This window comes from Anser brachyrhynchus (genome assembly GCF_964034855.1).
Source record: "Anser brachyrhynchus genome assembly, chromosome: 9".
In the NCBI taxonomy this organism is placed as follows: Eukaryota; Metazoa; Chordata; class Aves; order Anseriformes; family Anatidae; genus Anser; species Anser brachyrhynchus.
Window position 1 is genome coordinate 22,007,241 of NC_137703.1, and position 27,855 is coordinate 22,035,095.

At 37.8% G+C, this 27,855-nt stretch overlaps 1 protein-coding gene across 4 annotated transcripts in view; it reads left to right on the forward strand.

Moving 5' to 3' along the window:
- Positions 1 to 26,840, forward strand: part of ACSL3 (acyl-CoA synthetase long chain family member 3) — a 47,539-nt gene extending 20,699 nt beyond the window's left edge. For 3 of the 4 annotated variants that reach the window (XM_080603724.1, XM_080603726.1, XM_080603725.1), the window contains 13 exons: positions 1,119 to 1,296; positions 7,602 to 7,711; positions 9,453 to 9,591; positions 11,310 to 11,460; positions 12,048 to 12,171; positions 12,465 to 12,536; positions 13,364 to 13,503; positions 14,125 to 14,297; positions 15,323 to 15,397; positions 16,451 to 16,642; positions 17,887 to 18,001; positions 22,442 to 22,599; positions 24,444 to 26,840. In XM_080603724.1, the coding sequence (XP_080459850.1) occupies positions 1,119 to 1,296; positions 7,602 to 7,711; positions 9,453 to 9,591; positions 11,310 to 11,460; positions 12,048 to 12,171; positions 12,465 to 12,536; positions 13,364 to 13,503; positions 14,125 to 14,297; positions 15,323 to 15,397; positions 16,451 to 16,642; positions 17,887 to 18,001; positions 22,442 to 22,599; positions 24,444 to 24,607 (1,791 nt within the window). In that variant the 3' untranslated portion in view covers positions 24,608 to 26,840. Of the gene's footprint in view, positions 1 to 1,118; positions 1,297 to 7,601; positions 7,712 to 9,452; positions 9,592 to 11,309; positions 11,461 to 12,047; positions 12,172 to 12,464; positions 12,537 to 13,363; positions 13,504 to 14,124; positions 14,298 to 15,322; positions 15,398 to 16,450; positions 16,643 to 17,886; positions 18,002 to 22,050; positions 22,245 to 22,441; positions 22,600 to 24,443 lie in introns of those variants that run through there. The other variant, XR_013954678.1, reaches the window with a different exon arrangement.
- Positions 26,841 to 27,855: the final 1,015 nt, after the last annotated feature.

The window sequence follows — 27,855 nt, forward strand, 5'->3', positions numbered from 1 at the left end:
AGTACAACTCAGTTATTCACAGGTAAACATCAGCAGTGTGGAAAAGTGTTTTGATAAAAGAATTCTATTAGAATTTATTTTTCTGTTCTATTAAAATTTGAGAGAGATTTTCAAATCCATTTTGTTAGGAAGTTTGGAAATACAGCCTTATTAGAGATGTCAGAAAAGTTAGATTTTATAGCCTACAACTTCAAAATTTAGTTAAATTTGAAAAATTAAATCTGGAAAACAGAACAGGGTGATGAGGGAGAAGTTTTCTTTTTTTTGTTGTTGTCTTTTTTTATTAATGCATTGTAGTGAAAGGAAAGGTCTGAAATAATTGACCAATGAAAATGATATGTTTCAAAATTGTCAGGGTGCTTGTATAACTAAACGGGTAAGGTATAATCATTTAGACTTCGAATTTTCAGTGCAAACCATTTTGTAGTGCATCTGTATGTGAAAATTTCTAGGATATCCTCAAAATAACATGTCGCTCTTTGAGAAAATGGTACCGTAAGGTGCAAGTGTACGCACAGAAACCTGTTAGATAGTGAACTGTAAATTCATATCCAATTTTCCTGTGCAACAGCTTTCCCGTGATGAAGAAAAATGAGATTGCTTAACTTTTTCCACATGGCTTTTCAGTGCTGATATTTGCCAGTAATTTCCTGTCCAGTCTGCTGTCCCACTTTTGTTTAGCAGTAAAAAACGGCAAGAAGATTACTCTTCCCCCGACATTAGTTTCAGAACAAACAAAGGGAAGGGAATTTCACAATTTCTGACCGAGAATCCATTGATCCAGTGCTTTCTGAATTCCAGTTTCCTTGGAGTTTTTCATCAGATTAACACCTAAGTATCATATCTGCGTAGGACACAGTGAGAATAGGGTGTTCTCCTATTGTGAAAACAGCAACAAAGGTGGTGACGTGCATAGAGGTGTCGCAGTATTTGTGTTGGAACTTCCACAGCCCCTGTAATCTTGGCGAAGAACATTATTCATTATATTGAATAAACTGGTGTTATAATTCAAACAACTTTTACTTCAAACATCTGTGGCTTATTCATGTGGATAAAGATGAAGTAGGACATATGCTAAGGCTTTTTGTTTTCTAAATTGAATTTATTATCCTTATTAGGTCATCCTTGGCAAATACACCTGGCTTTCGTATGAAGATGTATATGTTAAAGCTGTTAATTTTGGAAATGGCTTAGCAGTGTTGGGTCAGCAACCAAAGACCAACATTGCTATCTTCTGTGAGACTAGAGCTGAGTGGATGATTGCAGCACAAGCCTGCTTCATGTGCAACTACCAGCGTAAGTATGAGGCTTTCCTAAGATTTTGGTGTCTTTTAACCTAACAGTACAATCTGAAAATAAACCTTTTTCTTCACCTTACACACTAATAAAAGTTTATATGATGTTTATATAGAACACTTAAAAATTAAAAACAAACCCACAAAACTGCATAAGGTAGAAACGGTGTACTTGGTAGTTGCTTTACTAAATGGGGAAACCTGTATGTGTTTGCAGCTGGAGTATGGTTTCAGTAAATACATTGTGTTCAATGAATTTCTGAGAGAGGTTTGTTTTCTTCTAATCTCAAATCAGTACAGATTCCCAAGTTCCTAAAAACAAACAAACAAAAATCACACATGAATGCGTTGACTCAATTTAAGGAGTTGACGTCAAACCTTCATCTGTGCCTGTAAGTTTTATTTTAACTGGGCATTTTGTCAGTTCTTCAATTTTGATTTTAGTTAAACACATTAACTCTAAAAAGTGAAAAGGAATGAGTAGGTCACGAACTTACTTTAGAGAGCTCTTTCTGATTAAAAATTTGCTTAGTAACTCCTCTACCGAGCTATAAGACACTGCTTAATTCATACCTTAAGCAGAGCCTGATACTTTTTTATTTTGCTTTCTCTTCTTTCTGCCTCTTGACTTTCTCATAGTCTATTCTGTCATTTACTGAATTCTAATATTACTTGAATGCTAATCTGAGACTTTGTCTGAGAATGGCCTTGAGTCCTACTTGCTACTTCAGACACTTTGCTGTCCTATGTTTAGTTTTGGTGAGCTATTTAAAGTCAGTCTCACTCTCATTGATAGTATCTGGTTTAATCGTACAGTAACTGGATCCTTAACCCTGGCAGTGGTCTGAGACTCAGCCCTCTGAGCTGGACAATGCTCCTTATTTTCTCACGCAGTGACTGTAAGAGAGATGTCTTCTGGGCTCTTCTGTCTGGTGACAGTCCAGCTTCTGGTTACTGATCCTTTAGTCCTCGGGGATTTCATTGCTGAGACCACTAAGAGTGGGGCAATGCAGATTCAGTTCAAGGAGGAGAAGGTGCTTTCCTGGCAGTTTGGTGCTGGATGTGTACACGGGCTGGTTGCAGGCTGTGCTGGAGGTGCCTTTTGAGGGGCAGCAGAACAGGGCGTTGTGGCTGGAGCTGTCCTCACACAGCTTCACTTCGCAGCGCGGCACAGAGACAGATGTACGGCCAGGCTGCTCCGCTCTCCTCATGTGAGTCACATAAAGGGCCACGGTGGTGTTGAAGATGCCTCTCAGCCAAGGCAGAAAGCCTGCTGTGTGCCCTAACCTGGCCTGAGCATAGGCACAGGGATATGTGCAGGAGCTCTAGGCCTAAGTTTCTTGTGAAGAAACCCATCGAGTGCTGATCTTGGCTTGGTATAGGTGTTATTTTCTAATGTCCATTTCATTGCCATGCCTTAATATGCCATCCACATAATTGCAGGCCTGTGGTGGGGGCATTCTCAGGGGAGCATTCCTTATTTTCACAAAGGACACCTTAAAAGCTGCTGTTCCTTGTGGGCTTTGGCCTCTCCTGTCCCATACCATGTTTAATCTTCTTTACTAAGAACCAGGTCATAAAAGTCAGATGTGCAGGAATTTCTGGTTTACTACCAACCTACACTGAAGATGTGTATCACGCAGATTTTGGAAGCAAACCTAGCAGAATTGTATCTAAAATGATCACTCTCTGCGCTAACCATTTGCTTGATAAGCCATAGAGTTACGACTATATAGCAGTTTTCATGCAGTTCTGTATGGTTATTTTGTGTATTCCCTTATGCTATATTATCCCCTCAGCTTTAAGGGTCAGGTTGTTTACAGGATAAGCTGCAGTAGCTCGTACCTTTTCCACATCTGCCTCTTTGCCTTCTATGATGAGATGACTGTCTCTCTGGGCAAGGGGGAAAAGTGGATACTGTGACTTTAGCAGGGTCTCTGGTACAGTCTCCTATAGCGTCTGCTCAGCTAACTAGAGAGAGAGAGACTGGATGAGTAGATCACACAGTATCACAGATTTCTAGGTTGGAAGAGACCTCAAGATCATCGAGTCCAACCTCCGACCTAACACTAAGTACTCCACTAAACCATATCGCTAAGCTCTACATCTAAACGTCTTTTAAAGACCTCCAGGCATGGTGACTCCACCACCTCCCTGGGCAGCCCGTTCCAATGCTTAATGACCCTTTCGGTAAAGAAGTACTTCCTAACATCCAACCTAAAACTCCCCTGTCGCAACTTTCACCCATTCCCCCTCGTCCTGTCACCAGGCACGTAGGAGAACAGACCAACCCCCACCTCTTTACAGCCTCCTTTAAGGTAACTGTAGAGAGCGATGAGGTCGCCCCTGAGCCTCCTCTTCTCCAGGCTGAACAACCCCAGCTCCCTCAGCCGCTCCTCGTAAGACTTGTTCTCCAGACCCCTCACCAGCTTGGTCGCCCTTCTCTGGACTCGCTCGAGCACGTCCATGTCCTTCCTGTAGCGAGGGGCCCAAAACTGAACACAGTACTCGAGGTGCGGCCTCACCAGAGCCGAGTACAGGGGCACAATCACTTCCCTAGCCCTGCTGGCCACACTGCTTCTTATACAGGCCAGGATGCTGTTGGCCTTCTTGGCCACCTGGGCACACTGCTAGGTGATACAGTGGATGGAGAATTCCTTAGACCGTTAGCTGAAAAGCCTATGATCAGCAGTACAGAGTTAGCTGCCAGCCTTTTGGGATTGATGGTGAGACCATTGTTGTTTAATGCCTTTATTGAGGAGGGACCTTGCTGGCTGGAGAAGTGGGCTGACAGGAGCTTCGTCAAGTTCAACACAGGCAACTACAAATTCCTGCACCTGTACTAAAATAACAGCATGTACCAGTACAGACTGGGACAAAGCTGGGAGGAGAGCAGCTTGCACAAAAGGACCTGCAGGTCCGTGTGGACAGTGAATTAAACGTGAGCACGTCGTGTGTCTTTGCAGTGAAGGCCATCAGCATCCTGGGCAGTGGTAGCACAAGTGTAGCAAGTAGGTTCAGGGAAGTGAGCCTTCCCTTCTGTTTGAACACTGCTGAGACCAGATCCAGAGTGCTGTGTCCAGTTTGGGGCTTCCCTGTAGAAGAAAGACAATGATGTGTTGGAATGAGTCCAGTGGAGGGCTGCCAGGGTGATGAAGGGGTTGGAAAACATGACGTATGAGGAGAGGCTGATAGAAAGGGTCTGCTCAGCATTAAGACAAGTGAGTTGAGATCTCAGTGCTGACTAAATAAATCTACATAATGGGAACATGCAGGGGGCGAAGCCAGACTCTGCTCAAAGGTGTGTTCTGATAAGACAGGAGGCAACAGACATGAGTTGAAACACAGAAATGTTTGATTAGATAATAGGAAAAACTTGTTCCCTGTGAGGGTGCTTAAATACCAGAACAGGAGCTTAGCAGCGTTGTGAAATCTCCATCCCTGGAGATGCTCAAAACTGAGCACCCTGCTCAAATGACCTCTTTTGAGCAGGTGGTTGGACTGTGTGATCTTCCCAGGTGCCCTCCTACCTAAATTCGGTATTTTTGATCCTCTCTTCATTGAGTGACTGCTGTTAATGTTCCTTCCAGAGCAGAGATTTATCTGCACAGGCTGTTCTCAAATGTGTTGCTTTTTAACTAGGCTTCTAGTACACTGTGTCAGTTCCCTTTTAGCACTTTTGGCATATTAGATTCTCAGTGACTGTCCTGGGAATAAAATAAAAAGGCTTGCATCAGTTATTCTAACATTGGAAGTGAAGTACATTTACGAATACTAGGAAGACTTCGTAATTTGGGGAAAAAAAAATTAAGATAGTGAGTGGATGGATGTCGTGTGTGGAATGGTATGCATATGCTTTTGGTTTTGTTGGGCTAATGTTTTAAATTCCCCTGTTGAGACGTGCTTCAGCGCACTGTCTGCTGTCTGACGTGGTATTTAGCATGTGAGCTGTATGTCATCTTACGTGGAGTTGTGACCTGTGTGTTGGCAGGTGATAATGTTACCCTGCAGCATTCATGCGGTCGTTTTGCTGAATGAATGATAAAACTCAGTTTTTGTTGAAGTAGTAGTGTGGCAAGGCATTGCAAAATTGCCTATATTAACACTTTTCAGTTTTCAGGTATCACGACTGCTAACTGCAACTGCTCTGGTAGTGTTGTGACACTTTCTGAACATGAAATGTTTTAAATCTGATGGTACATGCACAGAATTTTTGCTAACAGAACAGGTTCACGTGCTTTGTACCTGGTGCTGGAGAGAGTGTCTTTTGTATTTGAGAATTAAAATGGAAAAAGTCATTTTTATGTTGCGTATTACTCACACAGAAAAAGTGGTTTGATGATGAGAAATACTCTATGTTCTTGTTTGTTATTTTAGCATCATTTGAAACTATGTAAGTCTTGCATTTGCCAGTGGTAGAATGGGATTGTTAGTTGAAAAATAGGGAAAAACGCTAAAAAAGAGTGATATCTGTAGCAGAGATTGAAATTTGTTTTGAATTTAAGACTTGCTTTTAATATTGCATATGTAAAGATAAGCACAAAAGATAATCACTTTGGGATTTGGTATATCTTCAAGACAAAAAGGAAGGGAGGGCTAATGCCTAAACAATTTTCAGATGTGCTGGAAAAAATTTTAGGTGCTAATATGGAGAAGTGAGAATTTCACAGGTCAGTCACTGCTCGGTTTCTTCCTCTCCATGACATCATTCGTGGACAGACACCATTTTATAAATGGTATGTGTCTGTTTCTTTTCTCTGTCACATAACCCTAGGTTGTTTTTGATGTATTTATTTTGTTGATGAGTAATTAATTATATAAATGGTTAGTTTGGAGATTCTACTTTCGAAGCAGTGTGGCGTTTCGGTTGTGCTTGTTGGCTCCCAAGCCAAACTGAATTTCTGCTAGATGTTTATATAACAGGGGTCACCGAAGTAAGTAGGGAGAGCTCGTGGGAACTAGTAGAGGCACTCTTCTGGACTTTGCTCCCACCAAATTAAAGAAAACACAGTGCATGTGCATTTGCCCTGCAACAGTTCTGAACTATGATAGACTGTTTTAAGGAGGAAAAAATAAGTAGAGGTCAGCTATTTACTTCTCTGTGTAAGAAATGTCTGCTGCTGAGTTCTTCCTTACTCTCCTGTACTGAGTTAATAACCCCATGGATTTTAAATCCTCAGGATATAATGGAGTTTGATCTTCTGCTGCAGTACAGCCCTAATTTGTAATAGGGTGTCTTGTTCTAATAATTATTGCTATGTTGAAGTTTTCAGCTAAATTTAGTTAAATAAATTCAGATACTTAATGTGATAGGACTTCCAGCACTGATGTTGTAATTCTCAGTAGTTGTGATATCTGATCTTTAAAGTTTTTCAAGATGTGAGCTGTAGTAAAGTGCTATTCCCCTATTTAGCATTCTGCTTGGAAAACAGGAAATCACTTTTTTTTTTTGAGAGTAATACCTCTCTTCCTTTCTGAGCTGCCTTTTTTTCCCCCGGCCTCTGCCTTTCTTTTCTCACGCAGATCCCATAAAAATGGCAGGAAATGAAATCTGGTTTTAAAATCGTTAATCTGAAATAACTGTGGTTTAACACTCTATCACTAATGAGCTGCCCTTAAATACCAGAAATGTAGTTTTTCTAAGAGTCAGTCTCCTCAATGTTTTCTTACCTTACTATTCTGTATTCTCATGATGTCAGTTCAATGCTGTGACTGTGGTGATTAAACCTTCATTTTGTTGCTTTAAATAGATGGGAGAGTATGATAGTCACAGATTTATTACCAAGTAAGAGAACTAATCTGCCGATAAGATGTACAACAATAGTCTAATAATTTCTTCTTAGCAGTCTGTTGTACGAGGCTAGTGACAAGAGTATACGAATTCTGAAAAGTCAAATAAATACTGTTTCTTACCTGTGTACAAAAGGACTGTAAAACAGTGTATTTATTAAATTGAGAACAGATGTGTACTTTTAAAATAGTAAAAACCATGAAGATGAGAGAGCAGATCTAGAAGAGAATTACGTAGGGTAATGTGGTTTTATACTACAAACCAGAGCTTGAAAAGTAGCAGTCACACATACAATATTTGCTCTTTGTTCCCCCTGTGAATAACTGAAAATTATGCTGTATTTAAATACACATAATGTGTATTTTTAAAGTACAAAACTACACCACCTTCCTATTAGTTGACAAATAGTTTTACTGTTCTGCCTAACTTAGTACAGGTTAATCTCAGCCCTTTGTTATAAAACTGAATGTGAAAGCGTAAAACAAAGATTCACCTGTTCTTTTTCTTTGTTTCAGTTGTTACTCTGTACGCTACTCTAGGAGGTGCAGCAATAGTACACGGGCTCAATGAAACGGAGGTGACCACCATCATTACTAGTAAAGAATTGATGCAAACAAAATTGAAGGTCAGAAAGCTTATTTATGTGTGCCTTTCTCCAGTGTATCTCATTGTTAAACGGCCTGGTAGCTGTATGGAACAACGATTTATTGCCTTTCTGTAGTGCAGACAGTTCTTACAGAACACGAATTTTGTATCTATCTTCATATACAGAAAAAAAATAGTTAACTTTGGGATTTAAGCTCCCAAATGACTTCTGAGAACAAGATGAGCTATTTGCACTACTGAAGAGCTGTAATCCTGTCTGGAACAACACCTTTACAAGGAAATTCTGTGGTTTTTGGGTGGATTTAGTGCCTGTAAAATCAACAGTTTGAAGGAAATATGAAGAACAGAAAAATGTATGAACTATATATGAATAGCTAAAAGTGATCATACTTCTTGGACGTTTTCCCAGGAGAGAATGGCTCTTAAATGTAAAGACAAATGCTCGGAGAGTTAGAACTCTTTTCTAGCGCAGAGAAAGCTTAACGAACATTAGTATAGTCCAAAAAAAATTCCCCCCCCAAATGTATTTTGTATTTAATTGAATATTTTCTGTTAAATAAGTCCCAACAACATGATAAGAGTAATTAAGGGTTTTAATTTCATGCTTTAACCAGTTGTGATTCTGGGCAATTGGGAGGCTGCAGAAACTTAGATGCCTTGCTTCAAACTCCAAAGTGCTGTAAATGATCAGTGAAGTTCCTTAACCGGTTTCATAAGAACTTCTCAGACCCAGTTGCTCCTTTCTCCAGAGGTTTAGGTCTTTAAGAGTATGAGCGAGTTAGTATCAGCTGCTGATTATTGTGTATTAATTGTTCCATGGTTAACTGTCCAGGGCATCTACAGGCCTGTAGCACTTACAGTTCTTACAATTCATGTAACTTACCCCTGCGTTGTCTCTGCCAGTCCAAGAGGTCTACGAAACAAGTGATGTGTGGTAACTTTGTGGTGGTCTCTTTATTTGGCAAAACTCGGAGTGCAGGATACCCACTGTTTTCTGAGACCTTACTGACCCAGATAGAATACGGAGGTGGAAAAACAAACCTGCATGAGTCTGGTCATAGTGTGTTTTGGAGGAACTAGACCTTTCACGTAGAGTTGTTGTTTAATTAAAAGCTCTGCAATATTGCTGCATGTTGAGAGAGAATTTTCCAAGCCTTATGTTTTTCTCTCAAGTTATTAGACTATATGTACTGCAAGCTGAAATAAATGTGCATTGTAAGAGAATGAATTTCATCCGCTAGAGATGATGATTATATCTTCTTTCTCTGGAACTTTGATAACTGTCTGAAAACTTGGGTTTTGTTTGAAATATTTAACTATTGCTTAAGTAATCATTTTATGTATTTTTGCTTGCTGTTGGTTATTTTAAACAGCATAGTAAACAAGGAGTAACCAAAGTATTGTCATGATCTCGGTGTCGCCAGCTGCCCAGGACCTTTTCTTCTCAGTGTTCTGTGAGAGTGGAAAGTCAGTTATCTCTTCTGATCTTCATAGTCTTATTTGTGGGCTTTTCTTGAAATAAGACCCAGATTAGTAAATGGATGGAAAATAATTTGGACTTCTAGGTGGAAAGTTCAATTAATCCCACATATCTAAATGTGGAAAGTTTCAAGCTTTGCAGCTATTTGAGCTAGATAGGTTTATCCTCTGATATTGTAAATAAATGTTCAGATATTTTGTCTTTTTTAACGTGTGTAATAGATAAATTTCTTTTTTTCTTGTTGGCACAAATTTCATGACTGATGTCTGAATTTCCACAGGAAATTGTTTCTCAAGTTCCGCTGCTGCGACATATTATTACAGTGGACGGCAAACCAACAACATGGTCAGAGTTTCCCAAGGGTGTCATTGTTCACACTATGGCTTCCGTGCAAGCTATGGGTGCCAAGGCAGATGCTGGTAGGTTATCTCTTCTTTCCTTTTGGATCATGTAAATTATTGTCCTACTTTGACCCTGTTGAGTAAATTTGGGAAAATTGCATGTCTCAGAAAATTATGCAGTGGATAAAATGCTTTTAATAAAAGCAGTCTTCTCCACAAGTATCGTGTATGTCAAAGAATAATTTTTAGCATATCTGTTTAGACCAGGATAGAAATTTAGCATGCATTCTTATGATCAGATGAATTAAAAACAGGTTATTTAGAACACACAGAGGAAATACTTCTGCATTTTATAGCAAAAGGCATCAGTAATACACTACCAGTAAATTCACAAATAACAAAATGTAAAATAGCTATTTAAACCGGGTAGAACTTGGTCACGGTTATTGTAAGTCTGATAGTCTCAATCTACCATGTAATTTTCTTGAAATTTATTTCCAAACGATGTAACAGAGTTAGAAATAAAGAATTTCAGAACGTGTTTTAACTATCTTGTCATAACAAATTTTTACTCTTAGCTCTGAAGGGCTGCTAAATCTAGTATCTTAAGGTTTCATTATATTCAATAGTTGCTTTTGTTCTTGTTCTTTGTGTTTTCAGAGTCTTCTAATCATTGAAGGCACATGACTGTTGCAATGAATTTTGTTTTAGGAGTGGGATGGATGTTTAATCTGCCTGCTGTTGAAGTTTAGGGGAATGGCAGTTGTGCTGCCAACATGATAACCTCTCAATTTTTTAAAAAGATTGTTTTCCCTTTTTGATATACCAATTTTGTTTACTCTTAAAATTGTTTAAGAAAACACCAACAGAATAAATTATGGCTACAACTCATTAGCTCCTTGAGGCTTTTTAGTGCATTTGCTATGTAACAAGGTGTCTAATCCTTCTTCCTCCAGTCTTTCAAACATTGCATACAATAAAGGAACGTTACCTTTGTAGAGTTAACCACTCATAAATTATGGAATACTACAAGAAATTTTTTATGGTCAAGCATGTTCTGCTTGTTACATTAAATCAATGAGGTTCTTGTTATGTTGTTTCCTCTCTGCCGGTCATTGCACAGGATGGACAGGGTTCAGTGAGTGGGAAGTATGCTTTCACTGTTCTCATTCAGTGTGTGTTTTGCCACATGTATTGTACATTATGCAGTTTTTCGTCTGAGTATACGCAATTGTTTTCATATTTTCTTGCTTTCAGTGCAAGTATTTAAAAATGCTTTAATCCTATTAAAGCTATTGAACTTGAATATTTATAGAAATTGGAGGTCATGTTGGCCCAGCAGAACCTTGCTGTGAGCGCTGAGATGAGGCAGCGTGTTACTCCTCTGCTGCAAGTGCATGACAAAGTAGCTTTGCAAATGGGGATTTGCCTTGTGCCAGCTTGGAACCATTGCAGCATAGCTTCATGAGCATATGGAGCTCAGTGGCGTTTTGGAGAAGTCAAAGATCTGCCCATTTTTCTGTCTTCGGCAGGAATACAGGAAACGTAACAGGAACCAAGTTGTCTCCTAGGCTAGGGCAATCACTGGAAGTATTGCTCAGCTCACACAAAGAAGTCCCTGCTCTTTATGAAGGCACTTAAGCTTGCCCACAGTCCTTTCAGAAATGAAAGCAAAATGTAATGTCAATAGTCATGTTATATTAGAACAATTGCTATAATACGTTAGCATGTAAGATCTCCCAATCTGATAGGCTTTCCACATGTTATATATTCTCTTTTTTTAATAAAAATTACAGGGAACAAACAGCAGGCCAGGCCTGTACCCTCAGATATTGCAGTGATCATGTACACAAGTGGATCCACAGGAATTCCCAAAGGAGTTATGATCTCCCATTGCAACATAATTGCTGGTATAACTGGAATGGCTGAAAGGATCCCAAATCTGGGGTATGTACCAACAATTACTTAATAAAAATAAAGAAGTTGGGTAGCTGCATATAATTTTAGATGAATTATTGTGTAAAATATTAACAGTGTTATGTTGCTTTGTCTTTGACGCATCATACTGTGCACTGATGTCTGAGCATCTTCCAGTACTGCATTAAATGACATAATTACTCCATGTGCTGTCTCTCTCATCTTCTGTATGTGGGCAAGACCAGGACACAAAAGCCTGTGAGGCCGCCTTGCAGTAGAGTGGCTGAAAGCTACCTTAAGCAGTACTTCCTTTGGTTAGTGTTAAATTCTGTGGTTTCTTTCTGTTTGGTGCAGTTTTTAATCTTGTCCACAGAGCTGCCTTTGCAACCATAACACACAGTTAATTGTCTTGGGATGAGAAAACATCACACTTCATTCATGCCATAAATCTATAGTATGTAATAAAAGGATTTTAAAACAAAGTCCATCATATTTGAAATACGTTCATAAGCTCAAACGCATTCTTCCACTTCTCTAGTTCTTCAGTAAGCTTTGTATAAATTTAGCTTAGTGACTAATGGTGTGGCATAAACCTATTTCTTAAAAATTATTTACAGGGAAAAAGACATCTATATTGGCTATTTGCCTCTTGCCCATGTTCTGGAACTGAGTGCTGAACTCGTGTGTCTGTCTCATGGATGCCGCATTGGTTACTCTTCACCGCAGACATTAGCCGACCAGGTACGTTGTTGATATAAGCCTATGTAGTAGAAAATTACTTGTGTCAGATCTTATTTGTGTGTGTTTGTGTATATATGTATATACGGTGTGTTTATTTGTCTGATATTGCAATACATTTCCATTTCTACAACTCATGAAACAGGATATTGGGAGTTATAACTGATACTCTGGGTTAGTGTTAATTGTTTAAAATAGAATTCAAATAAAAATGATTGGAAGATGTGCTATGTTATGTTGTTTCTTATGTCAAAAGTCTTGAATATGTTTGCTAGTAAACTTGTTCTTCATTTTAGTCCTCTAAAATAAAAAAAGGAAGCAAAGGTGATGTTACTACACTTAAACCAACACTAATGGCAGCTGTTCCTGTAAGTAACTAAAGAATAATATAACATGTTACAGATAAAACTCATCATTCAAATTTTATCAGTAAAATAAATGCAATGATCATTTAAAATATTTTTTTTTAAGCTGGCTTAAAATAATATATTTGGTATTTATTTATATATTGAAGATAAACATATATCACGTGAGTGTCAAACTTGGAAGAAGTTTAAATAGCAGTGGGGATTAGACCGCCACTTTAGTAATCTGTTCATCATAATAAGCAGTGTGTGTGGATATGTACATACATATATGCTGTGTATTTACATGTTTATGGTATGTACTCTCTTCCTGATGGCTGTTTTAAAATCATATATATGTAAAAAGATATAAACCTTATGGAATAATACATACATGATTTGAAAACAGCCACAACGTGATAAAAACAGTCCTTGACACAGACTTCTCTTTACCTCATTAGACCTTACCTGGGAAGAGAAAATATGTTTCCACCTTGTAACATGTTACAAGGTGTTGTTTGCCTGTTTAGCAAGCAATGTGCTGGCTTTCACACTAATTTTTGATGTGAACATGAGGTGGTAGTGAAGAGAATTGGACTCATACCCATGTAATACTTAATTGAACAAGGATAGTTAGCAGTAGGCAGCTTGGGGTTGAATAGTGCTCCTGCTCAGATTTCTGCTTTCCTCCTTTATATGAGCATCTTGCTATTTTTTTGTAATGGAAGAGAATGCAACTGGGAGTGGTTGGTCATCTGAGCTACATTAGATTTTCTAGTTTGTTTCCTTTTTATTGTATTGAATTTAAGATTTCTCTTGCTTTGAGTTGAAGTTTTTCTTTTTATAACCAGGAAATTATGGATCGGATCTACAAAAATGTCATGAATAAAGTGAATGAAATGACAAGTTTTCAGCGGAATCTATTTATATTGGCCTACAATTACAAAATGGAACAGATTTCCAAAGGTTACACTACCCCTCTTTGTGACAGGTAATTTTAACTTTTTTTCTTAATGGTATCAGAAAATACTTACCAAAATCTTACTACATGACCAGTATCTGATTTTTATGCTTTTCTTTGTTTTAATGTTTATCCTTGGAATAAAACATGGACAGGCCTGTAATGGATTGTAAATTGAAACAACAAATCTGTAGTTTGTGAGATGGCTTTAAATATTTACTGATATAATTTAAAGACTTACATAACTTGAAGCTGATTTACATTTGTTGCATTATGTTCATCAGGGCTTTAGTGATGAGTTTATACGGTTCTTGGGTAAGATAGGAAATCTACAGATATTTGCAGTCTTTACATTTTCACAGAAGTCAGCCTAAAGGGTAATTACATAAATTCTGTAAAACATTTTTGAAGAGAAAATCACAATTTTACCATCTTACTGAAACTGCGCTTTCAAAATATTTAATCCATCTTCAAGTCAGAATGTAGAAATAAATTTTTGAAATGTTGTTTTTTATGGAAAATCTTTAAATGTGCTCCTGCAAGGTTTTCTGAAGTTTATATGAAGATGGATGAAACCTAAAACTTAAATACAAAATCAGATCTTTTGTTTTTAAGCAACAAATTCTTCATATTCTCATCTTTGTATTTTAGCCTTATTTTCCGGAAAGTACGAATGCTGCTAGGTGGAAAAATTCGCGTCCTGCTTTGTGGAGGAGCTCCACTCTCTGCAGCAACCCAGCGATTTATGAACATTTGTTTCTGTTGCCCTGTAGGACAGGGGTATGGACTAACTGAATCAGCTGGAGCTGGAACCATCACTGAAGGTTGGTGTAGGTGCATCCTTGCTGAGTGCTCTGTGGGGATAATCTTTGCCAGTCCCTTCATTTGGTTTTTGCCTTAAAACATAATTAGGAAATGCTGTTAATCTAAAAATTTACGGAACAGTAGGAGTGCTAGTTTAACTCTGTGCTAAAGCTCATGGGGCACATACAAAATCAGTGTTCTCATTTGTAATAGAGAAACTTGTAAGAGCGTGAATGAGATTGTGGCAGTATTGTGCTTAATAGTTGAACTGAATAAAGTATTAATTTTGGTGAGCGTATTGAAATGTTAGGGAAAAAAAGGATGAATACAAAAACCTGTGCCAAATTTTAGCTTTATGTAGCATAGAACTTCATGGTTACAGCTGCTTTTTAATCCTAAAATTCCACTCGTATTCAGTGGTGGCAAAAACAGTTAGAGCTGCTGGTTTTTGTCAGTGGTGCGATATAGCTAGGAGTCATATGGAAAGTATCTAATGTTCGTTGCTATTATGCTAGATTGTAGAACATACACTGTTCCTTAGCGATCCACAGACTACTGGGATGTGGCTTTTATTCCAAGAGGTCTTTGGTAACGGCTTCTTTAGAAGTTTGGAGGAGGAAAAAAAATCACTCTAGTAATTTGGGAAGGTGCCTGGATGCAGAAGCATTGGGGATTGAAACCAGGAAAGTGAATCAAAATGCTGAATCTCTGAATTGTTATGAAATACTGTTGCTTATCATTTCAAAGTCAATCAAGCACTATTAAAAGTTGTGCTACTTCTACAGTGTGATCCATGTGGACACAGAGTCAGAGTTGTGTTGATGTGGCTGGAGCTATCTGTAAATACAGCCATCTACTCTATTGCAGGATGAGGAATTTATCTGTATTACCTTGATATATCCATTGGTATTTTTGGAAGTTCTGTTGTGTACGTTAACATTCAGAAATAAATAGTTAATTTTCGCTAAATGAAGTGCATGACATCAAAGATTTTTCTTGTCAGTTTTGGTATTTTTTTTCTGAGAAATGCTTTTTTAAATTTCAGTTTGGGATTACACTACAGGAAGAGTGGGAGCACCTTTGGTCTGCTGTGAAATCAAATTAATGAACTGGGAAGAAGGTAAGAATTTATATGATTAAATTATAGTGCATTTGCAAGACATGGTAGTTTTCTGTAGGGTTTTGCTTAGTAGTACTAATTAGAAGACTGTTTCTTGCCTTTTTATTTTTTTAAATCTTACTTTTACCTATATACGTTTGAACCTGTATACATTTAATCTTGGAGGCAGAAAAAGTAAAATAAATTCCTCTGATTTTTAAATGTAAACATATCTAGATAGAAGCTATCAACACATCAATAGTGTTTTGATTAAGTTATGTTATGGCTTTTTTTGCCAATACTTTTTTGTTTATTTCAGTCACTTTAAATGCATATTGTTTAAGTGTATACAGCATTGCACCTTTTTCAAGTTTGGAGTAGTATTCTTGCAGGAGAGGGTGTAAGTCTTGTATGTTGCATCTTGGAGTTGGTTTCAGTAGACTTTAACTGAAATCTATGCACAATACCTTCTGTTGTCATTAAGAAATTTTAAAATACACTTCATAATGTTATTAATAAAATAAGTAAGATAGTGGCATATGGAAAGGTAGCTTAATGGATGCTGTATAAAATACATTTAACGAAATTTGAAGTGTGTTTAGACTATTTCCTCTAAGGTAGGCTTTTATGTATTGCAGAGTAGAACTACATAATACTTGAGGGAGTTCTGGGGCTAATATGAGACCTTAGATTTTGGTAGTTTTTCTTCCTAAAATACAAGATGAAAATTATATATTTTTTTTTCATTTGAGCCTGTGTGAAGCTAATAAAGCATGTTAGTCCTGACCAAAAAAAAAAAAAGCATAGATGCGGCGTCTGCACTCCACATGCGTGTGAATTTCATTGTTTGTAAGCACATATCTTAAATAGCTGCTTATATGCTGAAAAGAAATGGAACCATCTCTTCTCTTACTTTATTATTCAGGCAGTGTTTTCAAGCGGTGACTAAGTGTTTTTTGAAGTGATGGCTAAGGACCTATTATTTTTTTTTGTATTTAAATAGTAACAGTGATAGGAATTCTTGCTTTGGAATGTATTTTTAATTCCTGCTAACTTAAGAAAAACTATTTTCAGGTGGATATTACAACACTGATAAACCATATCCTAGAGGTGAGATTCTTATCGGGGGTCAAAATGTGACTGTGGGCTACTATAAAAATGAAGGACGAACCAAAAAAGATTTCACTATTGATGAGAATGGGCAGAGGTGGCTTCATACTGGAGACATTGGAGAGTTTCATCAAGATGGATGTCTAAAAATAATTGGTGAGTTCATAGATTCAGGTAAACACATATAAACAGATTATTTTCAGGGCTGCTAAATACTGCAGTTAACAAAAAAAAAAATCTACATATCTTGGCATGCAGTCCAAAATCCTATGATTTATCCTAAGAAAATTCTGATATCTTAACATATAAACATCATCGTGTGCTTTTAAAGCTATTTTTTAAAACATTTGTTTCCTTTCAAAACAGTCTGAACATTGACTCCAGTCTGCTAGTGAGTAGTAAATAGTTAAATGTAGGCTAACTTGAGCTAGATAAGTTGTCTTAGATTTTATAACTTTGTAAGTGTGAAGTTTGGTAGAGTGAAAGGGCTCTTTTGTAATGTGTTCTCAGGAATTATTTTTTTTTAATCCTACCATTCTTTATAATAAGAGTATTCCTTTATCGTAAAGCAGCTAAGGGAAGAATATTCTAAGGTAAAGATGTTACTCATAAGACTGTGATAGTCTCCTAATGCTTTGACATCTGTAGGCACAAAAATAGGTGCCTTATAGACTGCCAAGTGTCTCTCTTGAAGTCAGTGGATGATTCAGCATGCTCTTTAATTCTGAAAACTAAGCTTACTTGTTTTATTAAATGAGTAAAATCTTAGGCCCCATTGCAGCTGCCTTTCCCTGGTCAAACAGGTAAAAGCCAAAAAACGACCTTGCCTGTTTGAACACTCGTACAGGCATATAGCAAAGGAGAGGTATTCCTGGCTGCCATCACAGCTGAGTGGGTACGGTGCTATAGTCACCTTGACTTTGTGTCTACATACAATAAGCTCAAGTAATTTGGGCTGAATTTTCAGTTTCAATTGTGTTTCAAATAACAGATGGACAGTTGCACTTTAAATATGGATTTAGCCTAGGAATAAATAGCAAAATGTCACCAAATGCTGCATCTGCTGCCTCAGGCATCTGGACCAGACAGCACAAAATGTGTGCTTCTAGCCAAACACTGTTTTTTATGTAACCCTAGTTGTCTTCCATTCACTTGCTAGTGCTACAGTATAGGAGATGCTGTTTAAAGGCAGGAAATGCATAGAATTGAAGTGTGGCTCATGTTTAAGCAAAGGACAGGTTGATGAGATTGAAGTCTGGAAGTCTGATATTAACTGTTTCTGGTACATTCACCAAACATGAGTCAGCTTTCCTCTTGACATTTATACATTTCAGAAAAGTATAAATTCAATGCCTAAACCTTTGTGTTGCATAATTAGCATTTCTTTTTTTCCTCAATAGATCGTAAAAAAGACCTTGTAAAACTTCAGGCAGGAGAATATGTCTCTCTTGGCAAAGTAGAAGCAGCTCTAAAGAATCTTCCACTGGTAGATAATATTTGTGCATATGCAAGCAGGTAAGAGGCAGCTCATGTTTTGATGTTGCTATATTATTTGTCTACTCTACTGAAGTCATATGCAAAATGTTTTTTCTTCAAAGCATGAATTTTTTTAACTTGTTGGAAAAGGATTTTATTTAAAATACAATGGAATAGCTTTCTTTATCAAAACTAAACATCTGAACTGTATGTTTTTATTTTTCTTTTCCCAATTTTTTCCACTGTTTCTTGGAAATGCCAAGAATGAGTCTTTCACTCCCTTTTTCCCAACCTGAAAAGCAGCTGAGCTTTGAAGGCTAACTGCATTCATAACAGACATCACTCAAGCACTTTAGAGATACTACCTATAGAAGCCCTAGTAGACCTTGCTCTTTGCTGTATTCAGCTGTGAGCTGTTCTTCAGAGGAAGGAGGGGAATGAAAACAAAATCCCCAACAGCCCAGAAGCTGCTTTGTATCCATGCAGAACACCAGCAGAAGCCTTGAAGCTGGAGAGAAAACACTGTAGAGTGTTTTCCTATGCAGAGCCACAATTGATAAAAAGTGATGAAACATCCTTTCTATTTTCTTTCTAAGCGTACTACCAAGTTAGGAATATAAGGGCTCAAACATGTCTGAAGTTTCTGTTGGTAGAATTTCCTATCTGTACAGAATATAGACTTAAATGTACAAATATCCTTCAGATGCTTTTGGTTTCCTTTTGTCATTTTGAAGTTTGGAAGGTCATTTTGGAGCATCTGAGTGATCAGAAATGTTCTATTCAGTATAATATATATTCAAAACAAGTCCCACTTAACTTTGAAGAAAGCCAGAACAAACACACCAGGGAATTGCTCAATAGTAATAGTAAATTAACTTTTGGTTTGTTCACCTGGTTCTTTGTGTATTTCTTAACTAACAGTATTCATCACATAACTTTAGTTTTGACGGTTTCATAAAAATAGACTAAGACATATTGGACATACTGCTGCTGAGAAGCTTTCATGGTATTAGGCTTTTATTATGGTTTTCACCTAACGAGCAAGTCTCATATTTGCTTACTTTGACTGCCTGAGGTTACATGCATGTTCTGAACACTCCCTGTAATCAATGGAGAAAGAAGCTCCTACAGATGGTGATTGCTGCCGTGCTATGAGTGGAATTCATTCTAGAACTGTGCTGTCAAATTTTTTGTTAATTTTGCCAGGTCAACGTAGCATCTACAGTGTACTAGAATACTTAAAAAGGACCTGTAAATTTCAGTAATTCTTCTACAATCGATACCTTTGTGTACCATAATTCAAATACTTGATGTGCATTGACTGATCACTTTGCAAAGTGATAGCAATGAAGTTTTAAAATTACTAAGATGGGAATTTCTGAAACAGACTTCCGTGGTCAGTCTGTAGCATTTCTTAAGTAGAAGAGCCATCCATTTTACTGGTCAGTCTAGCAAAACATGTATATTGCTTTTCCTAATAATAGTTTCTTAATTGATGCACTTTTTATTGTCATAAGATCATTGTCGCAAAAGTGTACTGTTATTTTTTGTATGCTTTTGTTCAGCATAATTTGGAGAAAGAATTTGGCTCTTGAAGAGCTGTATAGGAGTGTAGATCGAGTAAACAAGAGAGTTCAGCTTTAACAGATCAGCTTTCTAGATATACTTTTCTTTAATGGTGTTATGCTTGCCTTTGACATGTATGAAAGCTTTGAGATTTTATTTTTTAAAATATTACAGTGTTTGTACAGTCAACTCCATATATTTGGAATATACACCTGACTGGAGTTTGAAAAAAGAAAATCAGTTAGTTACCTCTACTAGTTGCAAAGTTATTTGTGAATTACCAAGATAAGGAATTTGTGGCCAAATCTGGTTACATGTTGCTGCAAAAAAATTTTTTTTTTAAATCTCACCAGTTTCCACTGTGTTTGGTGTGCTGACTGTAAAGAAGTGAATTGGGACAGGAGAGCTGATCAAGCTTCCATTAGAAATTAGGACAGATAGCTTGATCAATGGATCTCAAGCATCACATCCAGAAACAGAGTAGTTCAGTCACCTGAGGAACAGGTAAACATGGTGAAAAAATGAATTCTCAGCAGGAAGCTCAAGGATACAAGGACCAGACTTTACAGAATTGGTGGTATGGACATGTAGTGCCACTGCAGATGTCTTTTTTGTTAAGTCTGAGGGCTGTATTCAAATAGGATCTCAAGTACAGAAAGGTTGGAAGGATGTCTAGTGTAGGAGAGACTTTGGCAAAATCTGTTTTATAAAATGAAGAAAATAAAGTGAAGAGCTACAGAGAGGCTGTGAGCTCCAAGTGGCTTTTTCCAGAAAAAAAAGTGTAGTTGAATGAACTCATTTGTCCATAGGAATTTTCAGATGAATTGGAAGCTTGAGGCTTACCCAGCCAAGTGATTACTTCCATTTGCTGTTTTTCCCTGGAGATGCTGAAGTATTGCTGAACATGGCCTTAAGCATGTCAAAAGAGCATAGGAGCCAGGGATGAAAGTGTCGGAGTCCTTTGTGTTCTGCATATAGGTTAGTTGGGAACAGCCGTGCCGGAGGTAAATACATGGCTGCAGAGTTAGTGATGGAAAGACGTCCCAGGCAGAAGTATGCAAATACAAGAAGGGAGGAGGATCTGGATGCGTTTGGATGTACAATATATACATGTTACAGAGTAGATGCCAAGTGAAGTCCCAAAGGGTTTGGTGCAGCATATGGGAGAGAGGCAAAGACAGAAGGTGAGATGCAAGTATTAAGTGATTCTGAGGTTCATGTGAAGTCTTTCTGTAAATATATTCTTAGAAAACTAAGGTGGGTTTGGAGTCAGCCAACAGACAGAGCTTGTCAGCAGATGATGCCTGAGAAGCCTATGTTTGTGATGGACTTCAATGCAGTCTTCACAACTGCTGTCAAATGTAATTCATATCAGTGACAAAAGAAAAAAAAATCAGCTTACGTTGACCAAAAGGGGCTTTAGAATTAGTATTTTAAAATTATCTTACAGTCCTTAAAAGATAAACTAAAGTAATCTCCGTACCAGGGTTATGGTTCAGTATTTTTTGCATGAACTATCTGCGTAGTGGAAGAGAGAGTTTAAATGATTTTTTAAGTCTGTAGATGGGTAAGGTAGGACAGGACTGAGGTAAAGTGGAGGACAGAATTAGAATTCAGAGTGAGCTTGACTAGATGGAGATACTGCTTAAAAAAAGTCAGTTTAAGGGAGAGCGTATGTAAATTATACACGTAAATGTACAGGATAAAGAACCACCAGATGGTAGCAGTTGAGTAGGAACTGATACGAGTCTGCAAGTGCTGTGCTGTTTTACGCAGGTAAATAGGATAATATGGCATAATCATGCACAATGATCTTTTTGCTCTAATAAACATTAAAGGGTTTCGGTTCCATACACAACACTTCAGAAAAGGTGGACCTCTTGAGAAGAGTCCAGGAGGAAACGGAAACATCTGGTGACAGCTCTGTGAGGCATGACTTACAAGGAAGGGGCATTACTTAAAATCCTAAAGAAAGTTAAGAAAGGCAGGAAGACTAGAAAGCTGAGAAGGGGGAAAAAATAGTATGTGAAAGAATAACTAGCTTCTGTGGAAAGGAGAGGAACATCTGAGTGTTGGCTGTATGACAGTACAACTGATGTAAACTGCAGAAAGGAAAAGTCAGGATAGCCATGAGAAACAGCTTTCCAGTGGTGAGAGCAGTGATGTAATGTTCAAGAATGGGTTAAGTATCTTTTAGATGGTGCTGATCTTGCTTCAAAGCAGGTGAATGAGTTAGATCTTCTGCTTTACTCCATCTCAAAAACCTTGGTTACTCGTTTCAGGGCAGATTGTGCTTCAGTGTATTCCAAATACTTTAAGGTCACAGCTTCATACATTCCAGGTATATCAGAAGTAGACAAAGATTGCCAGCAGTAGAGTGAGCGTATGGACAACCACTTGAAAGAGAAAGAGAAGTCACTTCCCTTACAGACGCAGGCGTTCTTTGAGATGTGTTGTGCATATGCTTATTCCACAACCTGCTCTCCAACCCCTCTTCACTGCAGTCCTCTACTCCTCTACAGTAACTGGATTCTGCAGTTGAGAGGAAACTGAGGTAGGGAAGCCGCACTCCAGTCTTCATACCGGGATGCAAAACATGAGGAGAGGCAGGGCACATTGACATCGTGTGGGTACTGCTTCCTCAAAGCCTTGAGCATGAGGCACAGTGGAATATGCATATGGACAGCACACCTTGAAGCAATCCAGTTGCTGTAAGGTAAGTAGCTTCTCTTTCTACTTATTTTGAAGCAGGCAAAGGTAATTTGTGTACTACTACAGAAAGTTTATCAGGTGAACAAAAATCAGCTGTTAAGAGCAATAACTGTATGAACTGCATCCTCCCCAACTTGAAATGTTGTGTTTAAAGAGTTGTTAATGTTACAAAATTCATACTAAAATACATGTACTTCTCAGTTTCCATTCTTATGTCATTGGATTTGTTGTGCCAAATCAAAAGGAGCTTGTAGAACTAGCTCGAAAGAAAGGATTTAAAGGAACCTGGGAAGAGATCTGTAACAGTCCTGAGATGGAGAAGGAGGTACTGAAGGTGCTAGCTGAGGCTGCTATGGCAGGTGAGTAGCTGGGTGGTAAATACTAGCCTTGTGGACAGTGATGTCTGTGAAATGGATAAGCATATGCCCTAAAAATATGTCCTTGTGCATGTGTTGCATGTACTATGTTGCATGAGAACATACATGAAATGAAATTCTCATACAAAACCCAACAACAGCAACAACAAAAAGAACAAATGTGGGTAGGTCACAGAACTGGGTCAGTTCTTTCGGTTCGTGTCGTCTTGTATCGTGTAGTCTTGTAACTTCTCTCTTTTACTGTGGCCAATACCTGAGCAAAGAATATAAGTACAAGACAAATACATCAAGCATAGCTCAGTTCCCTCTGTTTGTGTGTCTGATGCTGTTCAGAATTTCCTGTAGTATCTTCTTGATACGTCTGGGGGGGGTATCGGGCAGTCTCACATGCTACATACCTCTGTGTAGGTGACTGGGGAAAAAAGCCCGCAGTGAAGTGGGCTCTCCTAGCCTCTAGCGATTTCTGTCTGAGGGATTTCCTAAACAGAAAGCAGTGTCTTTGTAGCTAATGACTTTCAGTAGACTTCTCTTCATTAACTCTTCAGCCCTATTTTAAAGTTACATCAGTATCTGTGCTATCTCGTGGCAGAGTTGCACAGCTCAGCTATGTTAAAGGTGAAGAAATGCCTTTTGTGTATTTTAGCCCAGCCATCTGCTAGTTTAATTTGATTCTGCTGAGCTCTTGGGTTGGAAGAGCCAGTGAACAGTCGCAAATGCAGTCAGGGCTTTTCTCTGTCTATTATACTTCCCCTCAGCTGTATCTTTTTCATGCTAATTGGCTGTAGTCTATTTAGCTATTCTGGTGCAGAATTATTCAGTGGCACTGTGATACTTTTTCTTCTTACGTAATAATTCTGCCTTGTTTTTTTTGCACTTGACTATTACCAAGAACTGAGCTTTTTACAAAGAGCTGTCAGTTACAATGACAGAATGGTTCTTAAAATGGTCAGTGTGGAGTTTAAATTTGTTTTTTCGTCTGCATTCTCTTTTATATCTTTCTGCAATGAGTGTTTTCTGCTGTTTTGTTTTGCAATCTGTATCATGATGTCCTTCTGCAGCTCTTTGCAATTTGCTTTTATCTTTTCTATCCTGGATAATTTTATACTTCCAACAGTCTTTGTCCTGTTAATCTTCACCTCTCCTCCATATTGCTTGTGAATATTTTAAACCTCTGAGTAGTATATTTGCAGAGTTCTGTTACTGGAACATAATCTTACAAAGAATGCAGTCTCAGTACTACAATAGACTTTTTTTTCTTGGCCCATGTCTCTAATAGATTTTCGTTCAAGGCACAGAACATCTGGGCAAAATCTTTCTAAGAAGCTGCTATGGTGGAGCTCATGTACAACATCCCCTTCTTTTTCTTTGTTGTGCAACACTAAGTATTTTAAAGGGCATTGTATTGTTGCAAATAGATTGTAACAATCAATGAAATGGAATATTTGATTTAATCCTGAGGCATTTCTACATATATTGTGTCGATTTATATTTTTGTCTTTCCCTTTAGTATCGTAGGCTTTAAAGTAAGCACTGAGGCTTTTCTGAAGTTAGGGAGCAGCACAGATACTCAAAAGTCGGGGGTTTATTTCAATATTTCTGGGGAACTGGAGAATAGTCAGTGGTAGATCCTGTAACTCTACTTGTGACCACACTGGGGTTTATACAGCTCGACCATGGGGAATTTGTGAAGCATTTCTTCAGTCATATCACACGCTTTTGTGTGTGAGAATATGGTTCCTCTGTTTTTTGGTTAATTGTAGAAAAACAGTTATGTTTACATTTTGCATTAAAAATGGTTGTGTGATTTTTGTCTTCCGTTTTTGCAGCCAATCTGGAGAAGTTTGAAATACCAGTAAAAATCCGTTTGAGCCCTGATCCTTGGACACCTGAGACTGGCCTAGTGACAGACGCGTTCAAACTAAAACGCAAAGAGCTTACGGCATACTATCAACAGGACATTGATCGAATGTATGGAAAAAATGTAAAATAATTCTTTTTTCTGCACCACATTGCTACGGTGAGCTTGGATCAAATAGGAAATACTTGAATTGCCTGTCTCAGCACTTGAGATCAACACACAAAACCACCATTCCTCATTTGCAGCATAAACTGTTATTTCTGATAACATCACCCTGATGACTGGCAAGTTTAGTAAAATGTTACGGCAGCAAACTTGTGTCTGTCTCCTTTTTTTCCCAGTTTTCTCTGCTACCTTGTCAGTCTGTGGATTTTCCTGACTCTTTTTGGAAAACCATGATTCTGAAGCCTCAAGTTTTTAAACATTTATAAATCCTGTATAATGTTTTATTTGTATCTTTAACATTTGGATGTATATAGAGAGAACTTGGCTATATAAGAAATGGTAATACTGGGGGCCTTTTTTTACCTAATTATTTAAAGATAAGGAGGTATTCATGTTGTGACATTATGTAAATTAAAAATGCTTATAATGAGATCACTGTTCAACAGGGGACCAGGTTCTTTGCTGCTGTGCTATTTTTCCGTGTAAATCTGAGGGAGAAAATGTTTGACACTATAGCTTGTGTAATACACCTTTAATACGTGCCTAATGGTTACTTTTATTTTTACCTGTAAATGAAAAGATGGTCATGGCACAGCTCTGTATAAAGGCGGGTACTCTTGCAGGTGTTAGTTATATCTTTATTAATACAAAAGATGATATTAACACAGCAGAAATTACACCTAAGAATTTCTCAAATACAGAAACTTCTTTTTGAAATAGTGCATGACCATTCTATACAGTAGCTGAATTGCATAGAGCTAGTAAGAATTCAGAGGTAATTTCATTTAGCGCTTTGTAACTTTGACTTTTTAGCAGAGGGACTGTTACAAATTCTGCTCTGTTTTGTTGTCTTGTTAGATTCGGGCAACACACTGGGTTTGCTCTTCTGTTGTTTGCGAAACTCTGATAAGAACCCTCTTCTGTGCTAGCTGCAACCCAATCTTACTGGGGGGGATTTTTAAAGTCATAATGACAGTTACGTCCTCAGCTCACACAGTGCCTAGCTGCCCTTTGTGCCATTAAAAATCTCCCTTCTAATTTTGTGTTTTTATTTAGCGTTTTTGTTTTCCTTTTAAAAACAAGCATTTGAAGTATTTGTCAGCCAGAGTCATGTTTGTTACTTGTTTTATCATTACACCCAATTTCTTACTCTGGGAAGGTCACAATTCTGTTTTACTACAGATACGTGAATATTGTTTGAAGAGTTATAGGGGATCTTTCTGTCTTAAGTGAGAACATTTTAGATTTGTTTCAGATGTGAATTTTATTTTCAAAATACTTCTAGAAAGAATATTTTAGTCAAGGTTACACGAGAATGTGATAAAGCATACATCTGTCAACTTTGTAATGGGGCAAATGTTAAAAGTTTAATAATAGTAAGTTAATTCTCATGTTTATCATCTTTACTTAAAGGTCTTGATGCTTACTACTGCTATATGGTAGCATACAGCAATTCTGAACAGCACAATCTTTGTCTGGCAGAGGGAATTCCTGCTGCTAGCACTTGTGAAGCTTTGATGCAGCAATTGTGGAAAATGTTTGATATGCAAATTCTTACCAAAAAGCATTCTGAAATACATTATTTAAAGTAACACTTTCCATTGATTATTCCATTGATTATAGAAAACAGTTTCATAGCAGTTAAATGTTACTAAGTAGTTACTCCAGTTCTGGTAAAATGATGAGGTTTGTGCTGTATTTTATGTTACGTTTTCATCACTCCTACTATTCATGGATTTCCTCTGCTGCTGTCTATGAAAAATTGTTACATTTGGTAAATTCTGGTATAACAGGTCAAATGGAAATACAGTTATAATTTATTTTTGTTTGTATTTAGAGCATTAATGCCTTCAGCTGGAAATGTTGGAAAACGAAGTATCAGAATGTGGAAATTGCCAAGTCTGTAGGGAAATGTCATGTCGTGTATTAGGTTCTAATATATATCTGTGCTCCATCAACAGCTTCTTGAATTGTTTGCACTCAGCGCAGGATGTATGTTGATCAAATGGTTTTTGTTTTAGTGAAAACTAATAAATTGCTGAAGTACTGTGTATGTCACTTGGTGCATTGTGCAGCAGATTTAAGAAAAAACAAATCTGCCTTTGGCAAATACAGAAGGAATTTGAAATTAGTATTTCATTCTGCTAAGGGTCTAAATGCACTTTTGAGTAAATTGTAAATGAAACTCAAATGGTTTGGAAATAGTTTTTTGTTTGTTTGCTTGTTTTTGTTTTTTCTAATCCAATCTCAAGATTGGGTTGCAGTCTAACAGTGCATTTGATCTTTCAGTCCATTTTATATTTAAAATTGATGTCAATAGATGTAGTTCCTTAGACATCAGATTTGTTGTGAACCTTTATTTCTTCTACAGAATGTGAAAATAAAGCGGTTCGTTCATTGTAGCTTCAGCGTAGAAGATTAGAAAGTCTTTTTAAAATACTTGTGTGGGCTTAATATCTTTGTGATGTGTGTGTTTTCCTTTCAAGTTAGAACAAAACAGGGAATTTAATACTTCTGTGTTCTGCATTCCTCCAGGTCCCATTGAGGCCATCTGTCCCGTGGGTGTCCGTGCTTCTCAGTGTTATCTGGCCAGGGCTATGGTGGGACTGGACTGTAAGTCACGGCTGATTTTCAGGTGCTGGGCTTCCTTGCTCCTGCAGTCTTAGTCCTGTAGCCTACCGGAGCAGCCAAAATCCCCAGCAGGCACCACATTCTTACCCTGTGCTCTTACATTGCTGAGCACAAAGGCAGCTTCAGGGGAATTTGAAATCCTGGTGGTACCAGCATAGACCCGCTACTCACCAGCCAGCAATTTGCCTGGTTATCTTTCCTTTTTCTCATTGTTTTTGTCTTCCCATGCCCAGTGTAACAAGAACAACGTCAAAGCCACCTGATGGAACGTGTTGCACGTGTCCCCTTGCACATGTAGACAGCTGTAGAGTAAGTTCTGAGAAGTGCGTGGTTAGAAGTAGCAGTCTCCATCACACGGGGGATTTTGTAGTGAGAAGAGCTGTAAACTTCTGAACAATCTTTTTGAGCTCAAAATAAGAACAAGGGTTATATACCTCATCTGAGGGGGAGGGGGGATTTCTACTAAAGCTTTTGTAAATATAAGACTTGCAGGATTCTGAACTGGGAATTGTAACTACTTTTCCTGTTGTGAAAATTTATGTAGTATAAAAACACATTTCATTATAACGACCAACCAAGAAATT